Source organism: Sceloporus occidentalis, unplaced genomic scaffold (assembly GCF_023333645.1).
Source record: "Sceloporus occidentalis isolate IW3139 unplaced genomic scaffold, rSceOcc1.0.p SCAF_4, whole genome shotgun sequence".
In the NCBI taxonomy this organism is placed as follows: domain Eukaryota; kingdom Metazoa; phylum Chordata; class Lepidosauria; order Squamata; family Phrynosomatidae; genus Sceloporus; species Sceloporus occidentalis.
The window spans coordinates 74,891,215-74,915,377 of record NW_028316984.1 but is presented as its reverse complement, the minus strand read 5'-3'; the positions used below and the strand labels follow the sequence as shown (position 1 = coordinate 74,915,377).

The 24,163-nt window shown below is 42.3% G+C and overlaps 1 protein-coding gene across 16 annotated transcripts in view; it reads left to right on the top strand.

The window, feature by feature from the left end:
- The first annotated feature begins 1,074 nt into the window (after window positions 1-1,074).
- The window catches only part of BIN1 (bridging integrator 1), a 154,016-nt gene continuing 130,927 nt past the window's right edge, over window positions 1,075-24,163 (top strand). For 5 of the 16 annotated variants that reach the window (XM_089520329.1, XM_089520326.1, XM_089520333.1 and 2 more), the window contains exon 1: window positions 1,077-1,294. In XM_089520329.1, the coding sequence (XP_089376455.1) occupies window positions 1,214-1,294 (81 nt within the window). In that variant the 5' untranslated portion in view covers window positions 1,077-1,213. Of the gene's footprint in view, window positions 1,295-24,163 lie in introns of all 16 variants that reach the window. The other 11 variants (XM_089520331.1, XM_089520327.1, XM_089520328.1 and 8 more) reach the window with 5 other exon arrangements.

Below are 24,163 nucleotides of genomic sequence, written 5' to 3'. Positions count from 1 at the left end.
TTCTTGCTGTTAAATAATGTTGTTAGCTGCCTTTGAGTCAGCTTTGACTCATGGCAACCCTGTGAATAAGGCCTCTCCATGTCTCCCTTTTCTCAACATCTCTGTTCAGGCCTGTGTCCTCTCTGATCCATCTGGCATGAGATCCCTCTCTTTCTACTGCCATCTACTTTTCTTGGCATCATTTTTTGTTTTTGTTTCCAATGAGTCCATCCTTCTTATGATGTGGCCAAAGTACGACAACCTCAATTTTGGCCCAAAATACACTGCAGAAATAATCCATTTTGAGACCACTTTAACTGCCCTGGTTCAATGCTATCCCTCCTTCCCTTCCCCTTTTCCTTCCTTCCTTCCTTCCTTCCTTCCTTCCTTCTTCTTTGTTTCCAATCTCTCCCTCCCTTTACTCCTTCCCCTTCCTTTTTTCCTCCTTCTCCTCCCTCCTTCCCTCCCTCCCTCCCTCTTCCTTTTTTCCTCCCTCCCTCCCTTCCTCTTCCTTTTTTCTTTGTTTCCTCTCTCCCCTTCCTTCCTTCATTTTTATTTATTCCCTTCTTTCTTTTCCTTTCTTCCTTCTTTCCTTCCTTTTCCTCTCTCCCTCCTTTTCCTTCCTTCCTTCCTTCCTTCCTTCCTTCCTTCCTCCCTTCCATCCTCCTTCCCCTCCCTCCCTCTTCTCCCTCCCTTTTTTCCTTCCTTCCTTTTTTCCTCCTTCCCCTCCCTCCCTTCCTCTTCCTTTTTTCCTCCCTCCCTCCTTTTCCTTCCTCCCTTCCTTTTTTCTTTGTTTCCTCTCTCCCCCTTCCTTCCTTTTTTCTTTCCTCCCTTCTTTCTTTTCCTTTCTTCCTTCTTTCCTTTTCCTCTCTCCCTCCTTTTCCTTCCTTCCTATTTTGCCTCCTTCTCTTCCTTCCCTCTCCTCCCTCTTCCTTTTTTTCTTTTCCCCCTTTTCCCTCCCTCCCTCCTCTTCCTTTTTCCTCCCTCCTTCCTTCCTCCTTTCCCTCCCTCCAGCTCCCTGGCGCTGTCCCTTTAAAGGGCCTTCCTCCTCCTGCTCCTCCTCCTGTTCTGGGGCAGTGGAAGTGGGCTAGGGCCCTGGTGCCTCCTCCCTCCCTCCTTCCCTCCCTCCCTCTCTGCCTGCCTTCCTCCCTGGCAGCCGCCCGGAGCCCCTCTCTCTCCCTGCCTGTCTCTCTGCCTGTCTCTCGGGCCCCTTGCTTCGCGGAAGGAGGACAAGATGGCTGAGATGGGGAAGGGAGTCACTGCGGGGAAGATCGCCAGCAACATGCAGAAGAAGCTGACCCGCGCCCAGGAGAAGGTAGGGCAGGGCAGGGCAGGGCAGGGGCCACCCCGTCCTCCTTTCCCCGGACCTGAGGAATGCCCACAGGGCCTCCCTTTGCAGCAGGGCTGAGAAGCCTGAAGGGCTGCTTCTAGGACAGTGTCCAGCTTTTCATTTTGCAGTGCCCTCCATTTCCCTTGAATGTCCTCCATTTTCGCGGTGCCTCGGCTTCCTTGGCAGTGGGGTCAGCCTTGCCTCCAGGTTACCCTTCTGTCCGGGAGGGATCCCCCAATGTCCTCCTTTTGGAGCAGCACTAAGGCGCAGGGAGTGATATTTCTAGGAATCTTTTCGACCCCCTTCATCCCCCTCGGAAGGTCCTCCATTTTGGGCTGCCTTGCCTTCCTTCGCAGGGAGGACACATCTGGGGCAGCCTGCTTTCCAGGACCTGTCCTCTATTTCAGTCCATCGGAGGAGTTGCCCAGTATCCTCTCTTTGTGAGCATGAAGGAGAAGCATGGATAGATATATTTAAACGTACGCACACACACATATATATGTTTTTAGCTGTTCTGTCGTCACGTCCTCCATATCAACCTTTCTTGCCAGGAGGGATCCCCAGTGTCCTCCATCCTGAGCCGGACGAAGAAACATAGGTTTCCATTTCTAGGAGTGCTTTCTGCTTTCATTGGGTCACTTCCTCCATTTTATTCCCCCTCCTGGAAGGCCCTCCATCCATTTCTGCCTTGGGGCCATCTGCTCTCTCTCTCTCTCTCTCTCTCTCTCTCTGTGTGTGTATATATATATATATATATATATGTGTGTGTGTGTGTGTGTTAAATAGATGTGTATATGTATTTTGCAGTGTCCCATCACCTACCCATATAAATACAGCTAAATAAAATAGAAATAAATGGCTATCTATCTATCTATCTATCTATCATTATATGGGGACTGTTGTGCTCCACCGCCCACCCACAAATATATCTAAATCAAATAGAAATAAAAGGATATATATATATATATATATATATATATATATATATGGTGGGTGGATGGGTGGTGGGAGCCTCTAGCCCCCTCCTTCCTTCTCCCCCTCCCCCAGCAATGGAGTAAATCTGCCTTGCGTTTTCCTTTCCTTTCCAACCAGGTATTAGGATTTGAGAGAGATGGAGAAGGAGACACACACACACACACACAGAGAAACCCGAGCATTACGTGCAGGCAGGCAAGCATCTATTTATAACCCTTAAGGTCAAAGGGAGAGAATTAGAGAGGGAACGGGATGGAGGGAGAGGGGGGAATGAGAGAGACACCAAGAGAGAGAGAGCGAGAGAGAGAGAGAGAGAGAGAGACCCAGACCCCCCTTGCTTCCAGTTTTGGTCTAACCCTAACCCTCTGCCAGGCCTTGGTGGGGAAGGATGCTGAGAGCGAAGGGGGCCTTCCCACTGTTCATGGAGGGGAGGGAAAGAGAGAGACCCCCTCCTGGTTCCAGGGTGACCAGGCGTCCTCCTTTTCCTCCAGGACCTGCCATACATTTCAGCCCTTTAGCCACAGGAGGGACTCCAAAATGTCCTCCCTTTGGAGCAGAACTAAGAAGCATGCATTTACATTTATAAGAGTGTTTTGAGCTTTCATTTGGGCATGTCCCTATATTTTTTTCCCTTGGCCTCCTTGGTGGCAAGGACACGGGGTCACCCTGTTTCCAGGACCTGTCCTCCATTTCAGCCTCCTATCCTGGAGGGATTCTCAAATGTCCCCTGTTCCACATGATTAAGAAGCATGCATTTATATTTCTGTGGGAGGGTTTGCATTTGGCCACGGCCTCTCATTATTTCTGGAAGGTCCTCCATTTTGCAGTGCCTTGGCCTCCTTGGCAGTGAGGACGCCTGCTTACCCTGCCCAGTTCCCACTTGAGTGCCACCTCAGATGAATGGGGGGGGGGTGATCTTCCCCTCCCCCTCACCAAAAAACACGTGAGGCTGTCAATCTTCTCCTCCATTGCAAAGCCTGGTCAGACAATTTCACCTGCAAAGAGGGACTCTGACAGGAGAGAACCAGGCATCTTCCTCTTCTTCCTCCTCCTCTTATTCCTAGGAAAGGCTGGCCTCAAGATTGGCCAGGCCCAGGGATGGAGTTGAAGCAACTGCCTCAAAGACTGAGGTGCTGCTGCCATGCGTGGGAACACTGGGGTCCTCCTCCACCTCCTAAGAGCCCTGTTGCTGTATTTTATTATTTTTTTAGAGAGAGGGGCTCGGCTTGGGATTTTTGTGCTCGGAGATGCCCAAATCCTTATTTATTTAGCACGGTATCATCCAAAATCTCCCAAACCATGATCCTTTTCTAGGGCCAACCAAAATGCACATTATACATGCCACAAGCTTTTGAAGCTCTGGTGGCTTCTTCATTAGGTAAAGGGATTAAAAAATCATTCAGGAGGGGGAAAATGATGTTAGTCATAGCCTTACATTAGCTGAATATGTAGTGGTAGTTGTGGTACACTAGGAACACATCAAAACAAGAAGGAAGAGTTTGCTTGCTGGCTAAGGTCCCACTTTGTATTTTGTACCACCTTTCCAGTCTCTGACTTGGTGCTGCCTGTAGTAGGAACAAGAGCCTGCTTTCTCAGTGGGGAGCTGGTGCTTCCAGGATGGAGTGTTATTTCATTTTTAATAGTAAACTTTGTATCCCATCCTTTCTCCAGTGAGCTCAAAATTGTGTACAATCTTCACAACAGCTGTTTGAGCTAGGCCAGGCTGAGAGAAAGTCAGAGAAATAGGTTGAAAACACACCATAGAAATAACCCAGTTCAAAACTGCTTTTACTGCCCTGACTCAGTGCTATGGAATGCTGGGAACTGTAGTTTGCTATGGCACCAGAGCTCTCTGACAGAGAAGGCCAAGTGTCTCATGAAACTACAGTTCCAGCAATCCCTAGCATTGAGCCAGGGTAGTTAAAGTGGTCTCAGATTATTTCTGCAGTGTGTTTTGGACCATAGGAGGATATCACACGACTGAAATTGGAAGTATAATCCAGTGTCATCCTGAACGCAATCATGCATATTCACATTATTGCGCAAAAGGTTACCACATGCGATCGCTGGCAGTCCGAACGCACTCCGAATGCAATCACGCATCAATCCACAGTTAAGTAAATTCGGTGAACTAGCGAAGTCACAAACCATATTCCTAGGCAACTTCGCACTCATTGCACTGTTGTTTGGTGTGATGTGCATGTTTCCTTTGGTTCTGCACCTCCAATCTGGAAGGGGGGGCTTTCCAAGAAGCCACGCTTCAATTTTGCTTCCGCTTGCCCTTCAGCATTGCTGAAGGAGGGCTGCTACCTGCTAATTAAGAGGCATGGACCGGGAACTATTGGATAACCATTATATTCACTTTTTAATGTGACAAGAGTGAATATATGCTCGTTTTAACTTGAATAGAGCATGTTCTTTCAGCCATTCTTCCCGCCCCCCCCCCCCCCCCACAAACCTCTTTTGTAAATTGTGGGTTTCCTTGGTTCTTCTCTCTCACTCGCCTAAATATACTATGCTCCAGTCATTTGGAATCTCACTGATCATGGGCAAGGGTGCCAATTCGCAATTAAGAACCCACCATTGTGATGGCTTACCTTGCACAGAAGCTGGGTTGCGTTCGGGGAGGCCATTACAGCGAATTTAAGGTGTGATAAGTAATCACGTAGTTGTGTGAATTTTTGAATTGACCTCGCTATCTTCTCTTTCGAAATTGGGAGCCTCCCGCCCCGTGTGATAAACTCCTTAGTTTGGAATATCAGTATGCAAAGGGATCTTGTAGCACCTTTGAAACTAACTGTGTGGACGAAGTTGTAGCATAAAGTACAATGCATAACCATTTCTATGGCTATTCGAACAGCCTGATGATATTGCCTGACCACTAGTTCACTCCAAGCCTCTGAGATAGTAGACTGAAGTTTACAAAAGCTTATGCTACAACTTCTTTCACACAGTTAGTCTTAAAGGTGCTAGAAGATTGCTTGGCCGTTGCGTTTATGTCTTAATGGTGGCCTTGCTCTTACATCTCACAGGTCCCTGTCTGATACCTGGCCAGTGTGCCATAGAGGAAAACACATGTTCATGCTCTTGAGAGGGAGCAACTCAAAGTCCCTGCCACTTGCTTTTGGGTAAATGTGGCTTCTGTTTGCTGGTGTAAGTTGCAACATCCCCCCCCCCCTTTTGGAGGTCTCTTGCACACCTGCCCTCCACATAGGGGTGTGGTCCTATGTGTGAGAATCTAGGCAATGAAGGAACAGTTCTATTTCTGAGTCTGCAAGTCCAAGATGGACAAGTTAAATTCAGTTTCTAAATGAAGCAGGTCTATTTATGGTAGAACTCTTTGCCTGGTGGCAAGTTGCTCTGGAGTGTGAAGTATCACCTTACTCTTGGGAGGCAAGGCATGGTCATGCTCTCACGCCATGGAAGTTTGGAGCAAATAGCTCTAGATGTGGCTTGGGATACATGGATTAAGTGAGAGTGTAGGATTATGTCTTTTTCACTTGCTCCCTTTCTCCTGCCTGAATTCTATAAATTTACTGTCTTGAGTTAGGGGACTTGCATTGTTACTGCTGTGTTGGTGTAGCTCTTTCATGGCTTGAACAAGATCCTGTATAAATTCTTTATTCAAGCAGATGACTGGCTATAATTTTTTTTCATTGTTCTGGCCTTTAAAATTGCAATACGTTTTTCATTGCAAAACTTCAGTGATGTTCTCTTTGTGAAGGTCTTAAAGAGAATGACTTACTACAAGAGCGAGAGAATGTACAGTTTAACAAACAAAAGAAAAGTGCTTATTGTTAGACAGAAAATCACAGCTATTACATTTGATGTGAAGAATATGCTTTGTTCTCTGTTATGATAACATACAAAAGCCACAATGTCTTTAAACATAAACAAGTTCAAGATGCATCAGTATGAAACATACATCATTGCTGTCCCAACTAGAATAGACCATTGAGTCAACTGGATTTGCATATGTTTTGACTTGCAAAGATCCCATTGATTCAGTGGGTCTACTCTAATTGGGACAAACATGTGGATTTAAGCCATTGCCTTCCATTTAATGTTGTCAGCCAAGTGAAGGCTGTGGTAGGGGGATCCTGACACTTGCTGCTTGAATGTCACAATGGTCTGCTAGTGTTAGCTACAGATTGGAAGGAGAAACCTCTCCACTCCTGACACTTGGAAGAGGGAGGGGGAGGAATTCCACCCAGTATCTTGTAAAAGTCAATCTGGTTACTCTGTTGTTGTTGTTGTTCTGTACCTTCAAGTCAATTCTGACTTGTGGTGACCCTATCACAGGGTTTTCTTTGCAAGATTTATTGGAACCCTGGTCTCCAAAGTCCTAGTCCAACACTCAAACCACTACACCACCCTGTTCCTTTGCACACCTGTATCTTGGAAGAAAAGAGTTCATAACCAATGCAAATATTATTCTGACTCACAAAGTAAGAATAAAAAGTTGGATCTAGGGAAAAACCTCCTGGGGATAGAATGTTTTTTTCCCATCATTGGAATGCTATTGATCTACCAGTTTTTCTGCTGGCTAAAGAGAGAAGGACATAGTCTTTACTCTTTCTGTAGCCCCTTTTATCTTCTGAAAATGTGATCTGGAAGTTTGGGACATTCCCCAAAATAGTGGGTGGGGAAGTAGCATTAAAGTCTGTAGGGGGATAGGAAATTGATGTTAAAAAAATCCAACTCTTCTTTCTGCTGATAGAAATGTTTGGAACAAATTTATTCTTACAGCTGGAACAAAGCTTTGGATCCCACCCACAGTGTGTGGGTGTATGCATGACAGTGAAATAGCCTCAGATTGTTTTGGATCAGTTATGACAGAAGGGAACAATAATAAAGGAAGCATTACTGTGAGGAAGTCACAGTACAAAAAGGGGAGAAGTGAGCAGGTAGAGATGTAGAGAAAAGACAAAGGAATATTTTTCATTCAATAGTGCTCGAGTAAGATCTGCAGTTTAAGCTCTTAGGTGTCCATGGGACAGGAGAGCAAAATATAGTTCTTGAAGGTACTGTTAGAGAGTCAGTGTGATTCAGTAGTTTGAATGCTGGACTAGGACTCTGGCAGATCAATGTTTGCATTCCTGTTCACTCATGGAAACCCACTGGGTGACTCCAAACAAATCACACTCTCTCAGCCTCCGAAGAAGGCAATTGCAAACTTACTCTGAATAGATCTTGCCAGGAAAACCACAGGATAGGGACACACAATTGGAAGCCAAATTGGAAGGCATATAACAAAAACAATAACAACAACAGATGGTGATGCTGGTAGTGAAAAACCTAGGTATGTGGAGAAAGTCTTGTGCTTATTTTGTGGTGAAATAAGTATCCTACACATTATTCCTACAATGGCCTTACTTAGCTTGGAAAGAAAAGTGGTGGTGGTGGGAATCTTACCTATGTTATGGTAGATGCAAAATGTGGTATCAAAAGCATCTTTGAATCTGAGCTATGGAAACAATTAGTGCTATCTTGTTTTTTTCAGGCAACACCTACTGTGGGTTTTACACTGGTTTCCTTCCCATCAAGACACTGTTCCAATTCACAGTCACTTGGCATTGCCAACTTTCAGGCTATTTATTGGATCTCCAGGAGATTAGCAATAATTCATTAATAAAAGTGCTGAAAATTTTGCGTAGTGAGCAACTTCCCGTAAGGACAGTTAAATCTTTGAGTATAAATGCTCACACCTTTTCAAATGACAAAAGACTTCAAACAGGGATGTCCATCCTGGTGTAGGATTCTTTGTGTAGCTGTGGCTGTTTTATGAAAAGAAATGCTTCTTCTCATGTTGGGATGTGGACATCTTGCAAGCGTTTCAAATGTGCCTTCATACCAATGGTTTCCTTGTGTCTCCCTATGTTTCCCACATAGTGTTTATGTGTCTGTCTTGGAATCTGTATGTTACATAGGGTTTGGGGCATTTTGTACAGAAGAGGTGGGCAGAAGTTAGATATGTAATGTATTGCCAGATCCCTGGCTGATCTGCAGTAAATCAACAAAGTTTTCTGATTTTCTGACTCCCACAACTTTAAACTAGGCTGCTGAAATGAAGAACGCTTAAGGCTTTAAACTATAAAAGTTCAGTTCAGGGATTGAAAACTACCTTAGGTTCCATATTTGAAAAAAGTTGAGATATTAAATAGCTAAATAAGCAAACAAACAAGTAAAAAAATTTTTTACAGTGTCTGGGGCACTTTGGTTTTAGTTAGAAGTCAGCCTGCTTGTGAGAGTGTGTAAGTAAAATGTTTCAAATAATGTTACTTGTAACACATTTTTCACGGCAATGAAGGCATAGCAATGTCCTTTTGGCAAACAGTGTAATGGCTAGAGATTCCATTTCTCTCCCTCATGCAATGAGCAATATTTATTCATTACTTTTTCTTATTAGTTTCCCTGAGAATTTTTTAAAAAACTATTTGACAATTTCCCCCCGCAAAAAGAGCAAAAATAATGAGTGATGAAACAAACTACTGCGCTAATATTGTTTTGCAGTGGTAATAACTTCTTTGCAGAGCTTCCAGTTATCTATTAGTTACATTTATATCTCACCTTTTTTCCTCCAGTGAACTGGGGATAGCTTTCATGCTTCTTCTTTATCCTCATATGTTACTCCGAAAAGATGGGGGACATTGGGGTCATCACCTGCAATGCCAGCGTTTCTTTGAAATTTGGGGAAGTTGTAGTTCAGAGGAGGCCTGTAAGGCTGCATCAATAGAAGTATAGTGTCTAGATCAAGGGAAGTCATAGTGCCACTATATTCTGCTCTGGTCAGGCCCCACCTGGAATATTGTGTCCAGTTCTGGGCACCACAATTCAAAAAGGACATTGAGAAACTGGAGCGTGTCCAAAGGAGGGCAACTAAAATGGTGAAAAGTCTGGAAACCATGCCCTACGAGGAACGACTTCGGGAGCTGGGGATGTTTAGCCTGGATAAGAGAAGATTAAGAGGTGATATGATAACCCTGAAGGGATGTCATATTGAGGAGGGAGCAAGCTTGTTTTCTGGTGCTCCAGAGACTAGGACCCGAAGCAATAGGCAGGAAAAGATATTCCACCTCAACATCAGGAGGAACTTCCTGACAGTAAGGGCTGTTCGACAGTGGAACAAACTCCCTTGTAGTGTAGTGGAGTCTCCTTCCTTGGAGGTCTTCAAGCAGAGGCTGGATGGCCATCTGTCGGGGATGCTTTGATTTGGATTTCCTGCATGGCAGGGGGTTTGATTGGATGGCCCTTGTGGTCTCTTCCAACTCTATGATTCTATGATTCAATGATTCTAAGGAGGCTAACTGTAGGAATCTTTTCTCCTGTGTGTACCAGTAATAACTGCAGCGTGTGCTCCAGTTTCAGTAATGTGATTTATTTAGAAATGTGCAAGGGTGCACACAGACATACAAGAACCAAAACAACCTTAAGAATCATACAAGGCTATTGGAAGGAAAGGTGGAGAAGTTTGGGTAAAGAGAGGCCAGAGGATAATTACCAGTCCTGCAGAGAGGTCTATGGAAAATGCACAGTGCCTCAGCCGGTTTCTGAGAGTTACACAAGGAGATTCCTGGTCTGTGAATAGAGGGTGCCCTGGTCTGTGAATAATATGGCTAGGGCTGGGGTGGATATTTATATCCCATTTCATACCTTTGAGGGGGGTATTGTGTGATATTCAATATGACAAAGGTCTTGGTGGCTTTCCCAGGGGACTGACAAACAGGTGTGGAATGACTGATGGCTTTATCTCTGGAGTGATGATACATTGATTAGATCTGAGACAATCTCTAATTGATTGGACCAGAAGAGTGTTTAGGAACATCATCATAAGGTGGGGTAAAGGTTATGGTCATTGATTGCTTTTCAGTGGGACTCCATTTATTTCCATTGTAATGCACAGGGCCAGTGGGGTGGGGGAGCAAGGTGATCAGTAAACCCCATTTAGTATTTAGCTCAGTTTTATCTAGGTCTCCACATGTCCTTTGGACAATGTAATGCTTACACATGTATACCTTCTAGTTTCTGCAGGCCAATGTGACCCTGAAACATGCCCAACTCTAAATATTAATTATGAAACCTGGACTTTCCAAGCTGCAGTCCAACACTTTATAATCACTGCAACACACTATTGCTTACATGGTAAGGCACAGATTTGGTACATCTGATGTAGTAATCGGACTTGCTGGCTTTCCTGCTCCTCCATGTGAGCTGAATGTGAGTATCCTGAAGCACTTAACAGTGTTATCCAACACTGCTCATTTTGAAGGAAAATTGGCAGGAGAGTTGCAAATTTGGTTGCCATCATTACCACCTCAGTTAGGAGCCCCAGGTTCCTTTTGGCTGAGGAATAAATAAATAAAACTAACAACTAAATAATAAACATTATCAAAAAAACTTAGATAAGTTTAAATACCATGTAACATATGTCTGGGAATATCTGCTATATTTATCCACTTCTGTAATTCACAGATGGTAAAGGAGAGGCATTGTGGGAAATCAAGGTTGCCTGGGAAGGATGTCTGTATGGGAAGGGGGGGGGGGGGACAGTGTTACACATGGCATGACAGGAAATCATGAAAGCATAATAAGGCAAGTCACTCACTGTTGAATTTATAGCTTGGACCCAGAGCTCTTGTAAGTAGAAACTTCCTGTGAGTCACTGCTTCTGAGGGTCAAGGATCCTTTAAAATATTGTTCAGTTTGGTAGATTGGAGGAGTCCACAAAACATACTCTCTTCCCCCAGTGAGAGTCGTTTTCTAATTTTCAGTCTCTTCTGTTCATTGAAGGTCAATTCTGGCTACAACTGTGTATCCATTTGAAAAAGGCAGATGTAAAATAGACATTGCTTTGGTGCAGAGCTGTGGTTCATCAAATGGACACATCAGACATTCCTACATAAGAAGCTGGTGTTGGTCCATTACCTGCAGCCTAGATTCTACTAGTGAAAACTAGTGGGTCTTCAATATTGCAGAGGATTTCTTCAGGATATCAGACAAGGGTCTTTCTCAGCTGTTCCTGGAGATACCAGGAACTGAACCTGGGACCTTCTGGCTGCCAAGCATGTGCTTTACCACAAAGCTATGTCTTTTCCTCAATTGAGAAGTCTCCTTATTTCCCAGTTATGAGCTAATTAATCACAGAGATGCTCCCCCTCTCAAATGGCTTACACACTTTTGTCAGTCTTCCCCAGCAGTGTACACAACAATTGGAAAATGTGTTTGTAAATATACAAATATGAGATATCTAAAATGGAATCCTAATATGTCAAGCCTGATTTTGATCAATCAATTTATGTGACAGAGCTAATTTTTTCCTGCCCACTGTTCTTGTGGCATGTTTGCAAAATGTGCATGCTGGCAGTGTTCATTGAGTTACCTAAAATTTCAGTAATCATTGTTCTCTAAGATAAAATTAAGACAATTTAGGCAAAGTTTTAGATTCACTTTGCATTGTCCATGATTCATTTTGTATTGCTATAATGAGACAGTGACTTTAGTGTCTGTCTTTTTTACAGTGGCTCTTTGTGTCCTGAAATAAACTTGTTATAATCCCTCAGCTTTCTTTGTTTGTTTTAAATCAGAATACCCCAGTATGACATTGTCAAATGAAATGTCAGTCCCTCACTGTTGGGGTTCCAGATCTCTTCTTCTCCCTGCCTCCTTCTCTCTCTCTCTCTCTCTCTCTCTAACACATACATACTCCTGCCTATCTATCTTTATGTCCTATGTCCTGAAAATATCTGGCATACCACCTTGGTATCTAAGGGATAAAGGATTTTTTTTTTGATACCTAACACAACTAATATTACAGGAACCTTTTCTCTTCCCTGCTGAGAAGAAATACAGTAATAATAAAACGAATAACAAATACTTGGTCTCCCTTTTGCAGCATTCCATATCAGCTGCCTGAAGCAGTTGCCTCACTTTGCCTAACAGTAGAACTGGTTCTGTGTGGTAACATATCATTGCAGATTCTGTTCCCTTGTGCTTCACCAAAACTGCTTCCTAGGGCAAGGTGCTGGAAATCTGAAGTGATCTGAGTTGTTCTGTCTGTCTGAGTAGATCCATACCTCTCTACACTGAGCCACCATAAATCTTGTAAAATCAATTTTATATATGGTCCAATATTGTGGGAATATATAATTGACATTTCACTTATTAGTTCAGTTTATCAGTTGCAACTGTTAGTTACATTAAATATTAGTTATAATTATTAGTTACAATCATTATAGTTATAGTTCATCTTTCTTCCTGTGAGCTCCAGGAAGAGCCATGTCTGTCTGCCCGGTTTATCCTCTCAATAGCTCTTTGTTCATCTTTCTTCCCGGTCAGGCAGAGAAAGAATATAATTAGCCCAAGATTCTCTTGTGAATATCATTGCTGAATTTGGCTGTCTGAAATCACAGCCCAACTCTTTGATTACTATATTACACTGGCTGTAATGACAGAAGTCAGTGGTTTGGGAATGGAAGAAAAGCAATCTGGAAGGAATAAATTCTCTTTGTTTATGGTACACATATTCAGCCTTTGCAGAAAAACAGCACATCGTTTAGAATCGTGTTTCCTAGACTTCGACCCTCCAGATGTTTTGGACTTTAGCTCCCGGAATTCTTGACTGTTGGTCAAGCTAGCTGGGACTTCTGGTAGTTGAAATCCAAAACACTTGGAGAAACAAAGGGTGGGAACCACTGGTATACAATACTCCTTCATGCCTGCTGGTAACAAGGTTCCCAAAATTAATATACCATCCAATGTTTCATAGATAAAAATTAGGACACATGGCCAAGCAACATCAGTGTGCGGTCAAGATGGCAAAAGGTATTAATGAGGAAGTACACACAAGTTAGGAGTGCCTGCAGCAGTTTGCTTTTGCCCAAGTCTGTTTGTAAAAACAAAATTCAGTTACCATCACCCATCTTCTCCTCCCATTTTTGTTCATAGTGCAAATTACCTTAGCACTATGAGCTCAGATTGCAGTAACTGGAGTAAGTTGAGGAAAAAGAGGGAAAGTGGGAGGAGTGGCAAAGTAGGACTTTTAAAAATAAGCTGAAAACGGAGGACAATAGAGGATAAGTGGGGACAGACAGAGAGCATGTAGTGCAGTGGGCCCCTGGTACCTGCTGGGGTTTGGTTCCAGGACCCCACCATGGATACCAAGATCCATGGATGCTCAAGTCCAATTATATACATTGGCCTAGTAAAATGGTGTTATTTATATAAACTAGCAAAATCAAGGGTTGCTTTTTGGAATTTATATATTTTTGGAAAATTTTCAAGCCTTTGATAGTTGAATCCATGGATAAAGAATCCATGGATATGGAGGGCTGTCTGTAGTTCAGCTGGCATGCAGTGGCTTATTGGTTAAGATGCCAATTCTGATGGTCAGAAGATCAGAAGACTGGCAGTTCAAGGCCCAGGTGCTACGTGATGGGGTGAGTTGCTGTCACTAGTCCCAGCTTCTGCCAACCTATCAATTTGAAAGCATGCAAATGCAACTAGATAGATAGGTACAACTCCTCAGACAACACTGGCTCTTTGGCTTAGAAACAGAGATGAGCATCACCCTCTACAGTTGGTTACGACTAGACATTCATGTCAAGGTACTAACTTTACCTTTTTACTTGTAGTTAAGCAGTGCACAGGTTTGTCTGTTGCATGAATTGTATAACATATTTTAATGTTAGCTGCCTAGTTCATAGGGTGGGCTATGAATCTCTGACTTTAACCATGCTTCCTGCATTCTGAACCACCATACTTTTAGAGGTGATTAGATGTGAATGTCAAAATTGAAGCCCTTCCAAGTCACAGGTTATCCAACCATTTGCAGCTCAGCTGTTGCAGAGGTAACTTGTCATCTCCATGTTAAAGATCTCTTGTGCCTCACCAGAGAGGAAGGAAATAATCCAACAAATGGGACCAAGCAGCATGGAAACCCTTGAAGTGAAGGAAAGAGACTATGGTGGGGAGCCTAGAGCAGCAAAGGACCATGGACATGATGAAACCAAAGCATTGCATACCAGCCTGTCCACTGAAGTCAGTGAAACTTAAATGCACTTACTTTTTGCCTTGATTGTGTTTAATATTTTTGGCCCTGGATGTTTCTTTCAGATCTACAAGAGTGGAGGAAAGAATACTTTGAGTACTAATATGTGTTTTCAAGCACTGAGTGAGCTTGTTCATCTAGAATATGTGGGTGGTAGCAAACAGTATTCTGGAAGCCGTGGCAGTACTTCCCTTGCTTGGATGAAGTGCAGTCTTACATTACATAGGGAGGGTATGACAAACACAGTACAAATGTCCAGCTGAACTGCGTCACTAATTTTGGAGGTCTTGCTGTAGTCTTCTCCTTCTTCCTGCTTTTTAACATGGTAATGATTCCAGTGTTTCCATGTTAACACAACAGTGAGAGGTTTATAAGTTCATCTTTCTCTTGGTTACTTCTAGCAATAAAAAATGGCAAGTGTGTCATGTAGGCAATGAATAAGGATTACCATGCTTACATGACCTTAACAATATTTATTTGTATTCCTTGCCTCAGCTCAGCTTCTCCCTCCCCACTACAGTTTTCTATCTTGTGCATCTCACTTGGGGATGGAAGAGAAAGAAGCAATAGTCAGGTTTTTGAATGAGTTTATCCAATTCTGCATCTGCAAGACTTAGTAATAAAAGTGTATGTGTATCCTTTGGGGTTTTCTTTGTCATTAAAATAACCAGAAACACTGCATTTCATTCATATTTTAAATGTACAGATTATCTGTACATAAATGTGTGTGATTAAAAAGTGTCTATATAAAAATGTACACAAACATGCTTTATTTTATGGAGAAATGCATAAAAATGCCTACATTATGAAAATGTCATACTTTGGTCTTCCTGGTGATCAACCTGTGGTTTAAAGAAGAGCATCATATTGCTTGTTCTCAGTCCTGTCTACCTGCCTGCCTGCCTGCCTACCTACCTACCTACCTACCTACCTACCTACCTACCTACCTACCACAAGAAAAAGCATACTGACAGAGGCATTGGTTTGTAATGCTCCTGAAGGACTTTGTTGATTCCTGCTGGGTTTAAATGCTGTTTTTCAGTAGATTCCCCTGGCTCATAGGGTTGCCAGGCCTCAGATACCATGAGGCTGAAGTTTCAGGGAACTACTGTGCTTCTCTGAGGGCCCATTCACACAATGTAATGAGATCACCATTGTTCCACTTTAACTAGCATGGTTCTGTCCTCTGGAATCTTGGGGTCTGTAACTGAGGGAGGGACCTTTAATATTGCCAGCCCTGGAGCGCCTCTGGTGCCCCTGACCAAACTACAAAACCCAGGATTTCATATGATGGAACTACAGCACTTCAAGTGTAAATTGGCCCCTGGTCTCCAGGTAGGGAGGCAAATGTCAAAGTGAGTGGTACTGGAAGTAGACTTTTTTATGTGAGGTAATTTTAAAATCCTGGGCATTCACCTTCTCCTTTCCCAAATGCCACTAGGACTCAGGGGTTGTATAGACAGGCCATTAAGGTTGGCCTGGGGGCACATGACACATGCCCTGACATGACACATGCCCCGACTCCGTGCTCAGACTCGCATGATGCTGCCCGCCACACCATGCGGCGGGTGGCATCACAGTGCTCCTCTGGCACTTCATCTAGATGATACAGTCCCAAAGGAGCGTTGAGAAGCCATGGTGCCAGTGGCCATGGCGCCTTTTCCAAAGTGCAGAAAGGAGCTGCTTTTTGCAGTTCCTTTCTGCACCATGGAAAGGCAAGATTGGGCCATGGCGTGCAGTTGTCACAGGCCCGATCTGGCGCTAAAAGGGGCAGCTGCCGGTGAAGGTTTCTGTATGTACTCTGTTTTTCTGCAACATTGATACACCAAACAATCCAGGATGAGAAATGCTGTTGCTACTAAACACATTTTGATGCCTGTCTGCCTGCTAAAAACAGCTTTGCTTCCCTCTCCCCGCCCAGGAATGCCATATTACTTGGTCATTCAGGTTTTAACCAAGTCTTGGTTCTGTTGCCCTCATGGTTGTTTCTACAATCACCTGATCCAGAAGTAGTTCTATCCTGCCTTCCAATTCTTCTCTGCCCCTCCTCTGTGCCACCATAGGAAGCCTCTCTTTTACAACATCCCAAACCGCATGCCTCCAGATTCAGGATTTGATTTTGAAATCTCAGGGAATGGGATGCCATTGACCTTACAACCTTGTTGGCTGAGCATAAAAGAGTCATACTTGGAAAGTTACTATTAAGAACTGAATACAAGGGAATGGTAAAGTAATCATAACTGAGCATTGCTTTCCAAGTTGGGAACATCTGGCATGATGTTGTTTAGAGCCAGCATGGCATAGTGGTTTGAATGTTGTACTGCTCTGGGGATCAGGGTTTGAATTTGTGCTCAGCCATGGAGACCACTGGGTGGCCTTGGGCAAGTGACACTCTTTCAGCCTCAGAAGAAGGTGAGGGTAAAGCCCCTCTGAACAAATTTTGCCAAGAAAACCCTGTGATAGGTTTACCTTAGGGTTGCTATAAGTCATAAATGTCTTGAAGGCACATAACAACAATGTTGTTTATAATGGATCTTCAATGACTGTGCATAGGTTAACTAAATGATATTTTCCTGCTGTGGCAAATAATCCCTGCCAACACCTAATTATATATTTAGGATGTGAAACTTTTCCAAATGAGAAAGAGAGAAAAAAGTTTTAGGTGGGAAGAAGACAACCAACTTTGGATGTCTTTTTAACCACCCAGCATAGCATCTTAATTTTCATCAGTATTTGAAGGCACACTTATTCTGGGAAGAATTCTTTGCCTTGTATACGACATATATTGGCTTTGGATGACACCCATGTAAAAAAGTGGATATGCTAAAATCTTCTGCAGAGAGGTCAATGAAGAAAGGGAACTGGAGGCTCAGATGGGTTATTTATTGTGTATTAAAAGAATATGAGGAAAAGAGAATTTCTTAGTCTGCCAACAAATAATAATCTTAGTTTGAATCTGCAAAGCACATAATTGTTAAGGGAGAAGCTGCTTGTTTTGTGTGCAAATGTTTGTTTGGCTTGTACTGTATTAAGTGGAAAGGCCAAAAGAAGAGGAGTGTGTAGAGAAAGAAAAAAGCCATATTATTTAACCATTGATGGAAAGAAAGAAATATACTTAATGCAGAAACATGTCTATAAGAGGACAAGCATTGATAGCACTGGGTTGTTACTTTGCAAATTTCTTGAATTTTTGAGATAATAAATAATAATAAATGATTTATTTATAGCCTGCCCAATCACGAGGAATCCTGGTGGGTTACAACAGTAAAAATACATTAAAAATACAATAAAATTAAAAATTAATCACTTCCCAACCCCCCATCCCAATTCTAAAACGACAATATAAAATAATCACAATTTAAAACAATAAAATACAATAGGATAAAAAATGGGAAAAATTGGGCAGACAAGGAGACATGGATCACAATCGAGTCATATTTATATTCATATTCAGGAAGAGGAAACTAGGTTGGGAAGGCCTGTTGGAAGAGATCTGTCTTAACAGCCTTCTTAAAGGCTGTAAGAGTAGAAATGTGGCGGATCTCCTCCAGCAGGTCATTCCATAACTTCGGAGCAGCGGTGGAAAAGGCCTTCTGGGTAACTGAAGTTAGCCTGGATTTTTTTGGCTGAAGTAAATTCTTTCCAGAAGACCTTAATGTGTGAGATGGACAGTATGGAAGAAGGTGTTCCCTTAAGTGTTCTGGACACAAGCCATGTAGGGCTTTAAAGGTAATCACCAACACTTTATACCTTGCCCGGAAACTAATTGGCAGCCATTGAAAGGACTTCAGAACCGGTGTTATGTGATTGTTCTGAGAAGTACCTGTGATTAATCTGGCTGCCATGTTTTGTACCAGCTGAAGTTTCCGAACTTGGCACAGGGGTAGCCCCATGTAGAGCACATTACAGAAGTCTAATCGAGAGGTTACCAGTGCGTGGACTCCTGTTTCAAGGAGATGTTCATAACTTGACTGCTTAGGAGAAAAGAGGAAGAGTTCCATCTTCATGGCTACGTGGAACCCTTTGCTTCCATCTCCTCTTAAGGGGAGTAATGCTCATGTACAGATTCATGAGGATTGATTACAACAACTTCCTTTATTCTTAGTGGAATCTTATATCTGAATTGGACCTTGGACCAAAATTGCTTCTTTGGACATGATTAGGAGTAGTCAGAATTATTTCTTTGTTTTGATCATATACCATGCATGGTGGCACTATTGTGCATGTTAACAGTAGTCATTCATTGATATCTTACTAATCTATATATAGATAATTCATTCTGATCACATTCTGTAAACAGCATTTTCAAAACTCTACAGCTTGTTTTTCATTGTGGCCATTTTTTAAAAAATCAAATAAAAAATCTAGTTGTGATGCTTGAACTCCATGCATCTTGGGGAAATTCATTAGAGATCAGCATATTACCATGTTGGTTTTAAATGTTGAAGATCTGGACTAATTTATGAGTGCGAGTCTTCCCATATGGTAGCTATGGACAAATCAGCATCTTGAAAAAAGGAGTTACAATGACCTGCCTTGTAGTTATAGTTTAGAACTGCATGTTATGAAGCAAGAAAAGCACTTCTGTGTAAAAATGTTATGTAAGTTTCTAATTCAGAGATGCTACATTTGTAATCCATCTGGAGGGGAAATATTTGGCAATTGTAATATTTCAAAGTAGTACATTGCTTAGAAGTATCAAATAGGTTACTAAAAGTTATTATTATTATTAGCTATTTGGTGCCTGGGTGGCACATTAAACATAGATCTTATCTGCAAATGTTTTAAGGCTAGAGGAAATGGTTGACTTAGCAACTAGTTCAATGTTTCTTATATACACAGTTATGGCTTACAAAGATCTGAAGAGTTATTGTGGCATATAACAATGTCTCTTCCTCCACATATCCTTTATTTCAAGAAGCTGTTGATTTCCCCCTCTTAATATCACTGCCCAGTGGAAGATAATGGCATCCATTATTTAGAACACTACAGTTCCACAGTGCAGCTTTAGTGTTCACTTTGATGTGTCCCCCAAAAGTCTCCATGTAAGAGAAACAGTGGGGATTTGCTGATATAGCCCTGCTCTTATTTGGCATTTGGAGCAGATTGGTAGACTTTCTTTTTATTAAAAAAAAAAATAAAAGAGAGAGAGAAAAGTTTTTTGTCTGAATTTCTAGAGTTACCTTTGCTTAGGTCTCTAGAACAGGATAGAGAATGTGTTGTTGGACTGCAACTTCCACAATCTCCTACCATTGGCTATCATGGCAGGAGCTCCTGGGAGCTGCAGTCTGACAACATCTGGCTCTAGTGCATATGTGGGTATATGAACATTAAGTATAACATAGTAATATGCCATGTCATATATTGTAATAAAGCTAGTTATTTAAAACAGATTTATAGTGGAAACATTTGAAGTTCAAGCCTTCATCATGACAGACACTATAGGGACATAGTGTCCAAGCAGAGTACAAAAATCTATATATTTTTCAAAAATTCTACTTTTTAATCTCACCAGGAGCAGGTCTTTTGTAAAACTAAAGGGCCTTGCCTATTCAAGACCAAACCACCCCAAAATACTTTACAACTGGGATAACTCATAACTATATATTGTTATGTTACTGAGAAAATCAGTTTCTTCTCCAACTTCTGTAAGGACTGCAAATTAACTCAGATGGATGGTGTTTGGTGGTGGTGAGGAGGAGTGATGGCATATGATGGCCAAGTCCCTGCTGATCAAGAAGTCCTGGGGCTTCAATTCTGTGAGCCCTGGCTATGCTACACCACTGATTTTGAACTGTTAAGCATAAGATACTATCATTATCTTCCCTAATTTTTGCCTTCTGTCTTTTTGAATTGGAGAGGCTACTGGAGAGTAAATCAATGCACCCGATAGAGCCTTCAACAATGCATCATGTTATCATTAGGGAGAAAGACAAGCAGAGGGACTTGGTGAGGCGACTGTCTCTGATGAATTTGTGAAATGATGTGGGACAGGGATAGTTTGGTTAATAATAATATTAAAAAGTCCACAGGGCCTTGGAATCTGAATCTGATAGGACAGAACAGGAAATGCACATTGTAATATCCACTGGTTCCAGTCTTCTGTGCTGCCTTCCAAGATACCTCTTGTTTTTGCACTTGCAAGCTTTCTCTGTTCTCACCTCATTCTTTCAACTTATGCCTGCCCCTGAAGAAACAATTAAAAACATTTTTGGTAGTAGATAAAACAACATTTCAAGGCTGTTCTTGGGAGAGTGGAAGGAGAAGTGATAGTCAGGGAATGTAGAGTCAGTGCAAACTGCACTATTTTTTGCTCACAGTGCCTCTTGCTAGGGTTACAGCTAGCTATAGATAGGGTTTAACTAAGCCATGTTAAATGACTACCCAAATACCAAAGGCTTATGATGTTGTGAAGTTACAGGGCATGGAATGTGACATTGATGCAAGCTGAATTAAGTGAGGCTATTCTGGCCCTATTGGTTACATGTTAATATTTTATTTTCTTGAATATCTAGTCAGTTTGTCTTCTGTTGTATGAAGACTGTAACCTTTTTATTTTCCATGGTTGCTCTAGGATCTTAATAATTTAAAGTAGGATATTGTTTCACACTGTCCCTAGCTCTGGACCTTTGGTCTCCTAAAAGACTGCATTGAACATAGTGGTAATTAATTCTGAGTAAATATGAACAGGGCCATACTCCAGGTAGTGTTTCATATTCCTTTTTAGTTTTGTTTCTGTACGCTGAACAGCAGCTTCATGAAGAGAAATGAGGAAGCAAAGCTGCTCAGTGGCCTCATTTCTTGAATTTGTGGGTGCTAGACTGCTGTTAGATGTACTCCAGCAAAAAGGAGTGGGGTGGGAGAAGCTGTTATTGTCTTCTTAGGGGAAGAGTTAAGTGAGAAGCCTGTTTAGAAACTATTGTGAAGAAAGATGTTCAGCAAGCCTTAACTTTACTAAATCAAGAATTTCTGCAGTCTATAATTGTAAATTCTTCTTTGGGTCTCTTGCACCTCACAGGTTGTGTTTCTATACCCATATACCCATATACTGCATTTCTATACCCATTTATATACTATACTTCAGAATAGGACCTGCTGAATTCAGAAACATTATTATTATTATTATTATTATTATTATTATTATTTATGGTATTTATACCCTGCCCTTCAGACCTAAAAGCTATCAGAGTGGCTTACAATTATTATTTTTAATTAGACGGTTCCCTGCCCTCAGGCATACAATCTAAAAGACACGACACAAAGGAGAAGGGAATAGTGGTGGGAAAGGGGATGAGGTCCAGTAGTTCTTGCCTCCCTCTGAGGCCTGGACCAAGGCAGATGGACTGGAGGGAGGGATCTCTTTCTTCAGGCTAGCCTTGATGGAGCTGGGCCTGCCTGTTCACTCGCTCGCAGGCTGAAGGATGACAGTTCTCCACCGCCTCCCGTTCCCAGAACGTTCCGTTTGGGGATGCTACAGGCCCGTTCTAGGGCCAATGCAGTAAAGTTCTGAGAGTGTGTGACTTGCACAAGGTCATTTGAAATGTCCCTCCCTGAACTCCCAGTCCCAGGACTCCATAGGACAGAACCAGGGCAGTTCAATCACAGTAGTGCAGTGGTACTCTAACTTTTGCCCTTGGGACCCACCCTTTACATCTATATGTGGACGTTGTGCCGCCCCCCCACCCCCAGTGTAGTATATAAATAAAAATATTTGTTTATATAGTGTGCATATTTTCATTTACACTTTCATGTACAGTGCACCTGTGCCATATGCGGCCGCACTATACGTGGCATTCAGCTTATGCTGAAGCCTCGTGGCAAAACAATGAATGGCATGCATGCCCATGGCACATATGCTGTGCCATGTTGCAAGCACGAGCCCCATTATATTCAACTGGGTTCCAGAATACACATTTTTTGCCTTATGCCTGGGGGAGGGGGTGAGGAATGGATCCCTCGCATAAGGTAAGGGACTACTGTATATTCATATTTTAATACTTTATTTAAAAAACAGCACTGTTCAAATTGGAATAGGGTTATTTAAGTAAATGCAGTATTTAACTCAAAGGATGTGTAAATTTGACACATAAAAGTGTCTGGAAAGAGAAGGAAGAGGCAGGATGAGAGCTTCCAAGTCTCGCACCCCCCCCCCGGGGGGGGTCCTGCCCCACAGCTTGAGCATCATTGCTGTAGTGTGACTGGGCTCGGGCTCTAGAGTGTTGGGAAGCCTTTAAGAGCACAGTTTTAAGTGGTATGAAGGGCTAAGTGGTATGAAGGGGGGAATCTTGTTGCATATGTTTTGTGAGTAGGAGATCATCTCCTCCTGGATTTGCTTTATCCATCAGCAAATGTATACAGTCAGACCCTGGCTTATGACTTAAAACTGAAGTAAAACAGATCTCACCCCCAGTGGGGAAGAGAATAGCCTAGTCACCTTCTCAGTCTCTTATTCAGATACTTGAGGTAAGTGGATTTTTATTGGGCAACTAAAAGCCCGCTTGGGGAGCTTTATCTTGGATCAGATAACCTTTCAAACTGCCTTCAGATAAAGGATTGTCATCTGATCTGAATGCCATTGATAGCATTTTTGAATTTCTTGATTTTAGTAGTTAGCATCTTCCTACTGCATTAATGAGTATGTTTAAAGGCCAAATGGACCATTTGGTGGAGGAAACTGGCATCTGATGAATGGGTTGCAGCAACCACACAGTCAGGAACCCTAGTATACAATGGCAGCATCCTGATGGCAGTGTCCCGTTCACATGGGTGCCACCATTTTGTTGTAAGGGATGTGCAGTGTTCACATGTTGTTGTGTTTCCTTTACATCACAAGTGCACCAATGGCACACTCGCTACGTAACCCAGGCGCCACTAAAATAACCCAGGAAAATCAGGTTCTTTTAACTCCGGAGGGACGTTGTGTGGTCTGGCGGCTGCAGTGTCCCTCTGGAATTAAAATGGGTCCCTGCAGACCGCCTTTTTCGGGTGGTCTGTACTGCGCCTCTGTCATATTTTCCCTTTCCCTGTGTGTGTGTGTGTGTGTGTGTGAGAGAGAGAGAGAGAGAGAGAGAGAGAGAGAGAGAGAGAGAGAGAATTTTTGGATCTCCCTTTCATCAGAATTAATACCTCCAGGATCTTGACTGTCGTAGTATGCATCTACATTGACCGTATTAACATTCTCTGAAGATGCCAGACACAGATACATGTAAATAAACTCTTCCAGAACACAGCCACATAGCCCCAAAACCCCTCAAAAATAGTTAACATGCATCTATGCATATAAATTAGCATGAGAAAATGTTGTGTACCATTTCTAACTGCTTCTTTTAGTGATGCACTTCGTTTTTTTTGTGGAGGGCCACCTTATTAACTTAACTTGCCAATTACAGTCGGCCCTTCTTATACACTGATTTTTTATACATGGATTCAAGCATACACAGTTTGAAAATGTTCCAAAAAAGTATACATTTACCTTGATTTTCCATTTTTTATAAGGGACACCATTTTGCTATGTCATTATATTTAATGGTACTTGAGCATACACGGATTTTGTTATACACGGGGGATCTTGGAACCAAACCCCAGCGTATAACAAGTGTCCACTGTATAATGTTCTAGTGGGAAGGTGGTACTTGTGTGATGTTGTAGATATCAAAAACAACTTGACTGCATGTGGATACAATACAATTTTGAGTTGCCTTATGAAACAAAATACTCTCTCCTGCCTGTGAGCTTTTCAGAGCCATTGGTGAATTACAATTGCCAAATGGATGCTGAACTGTTTGGTTTGATATAGCCAATTTCTTATTTCTGTTGACTTCTGACAGTGATCT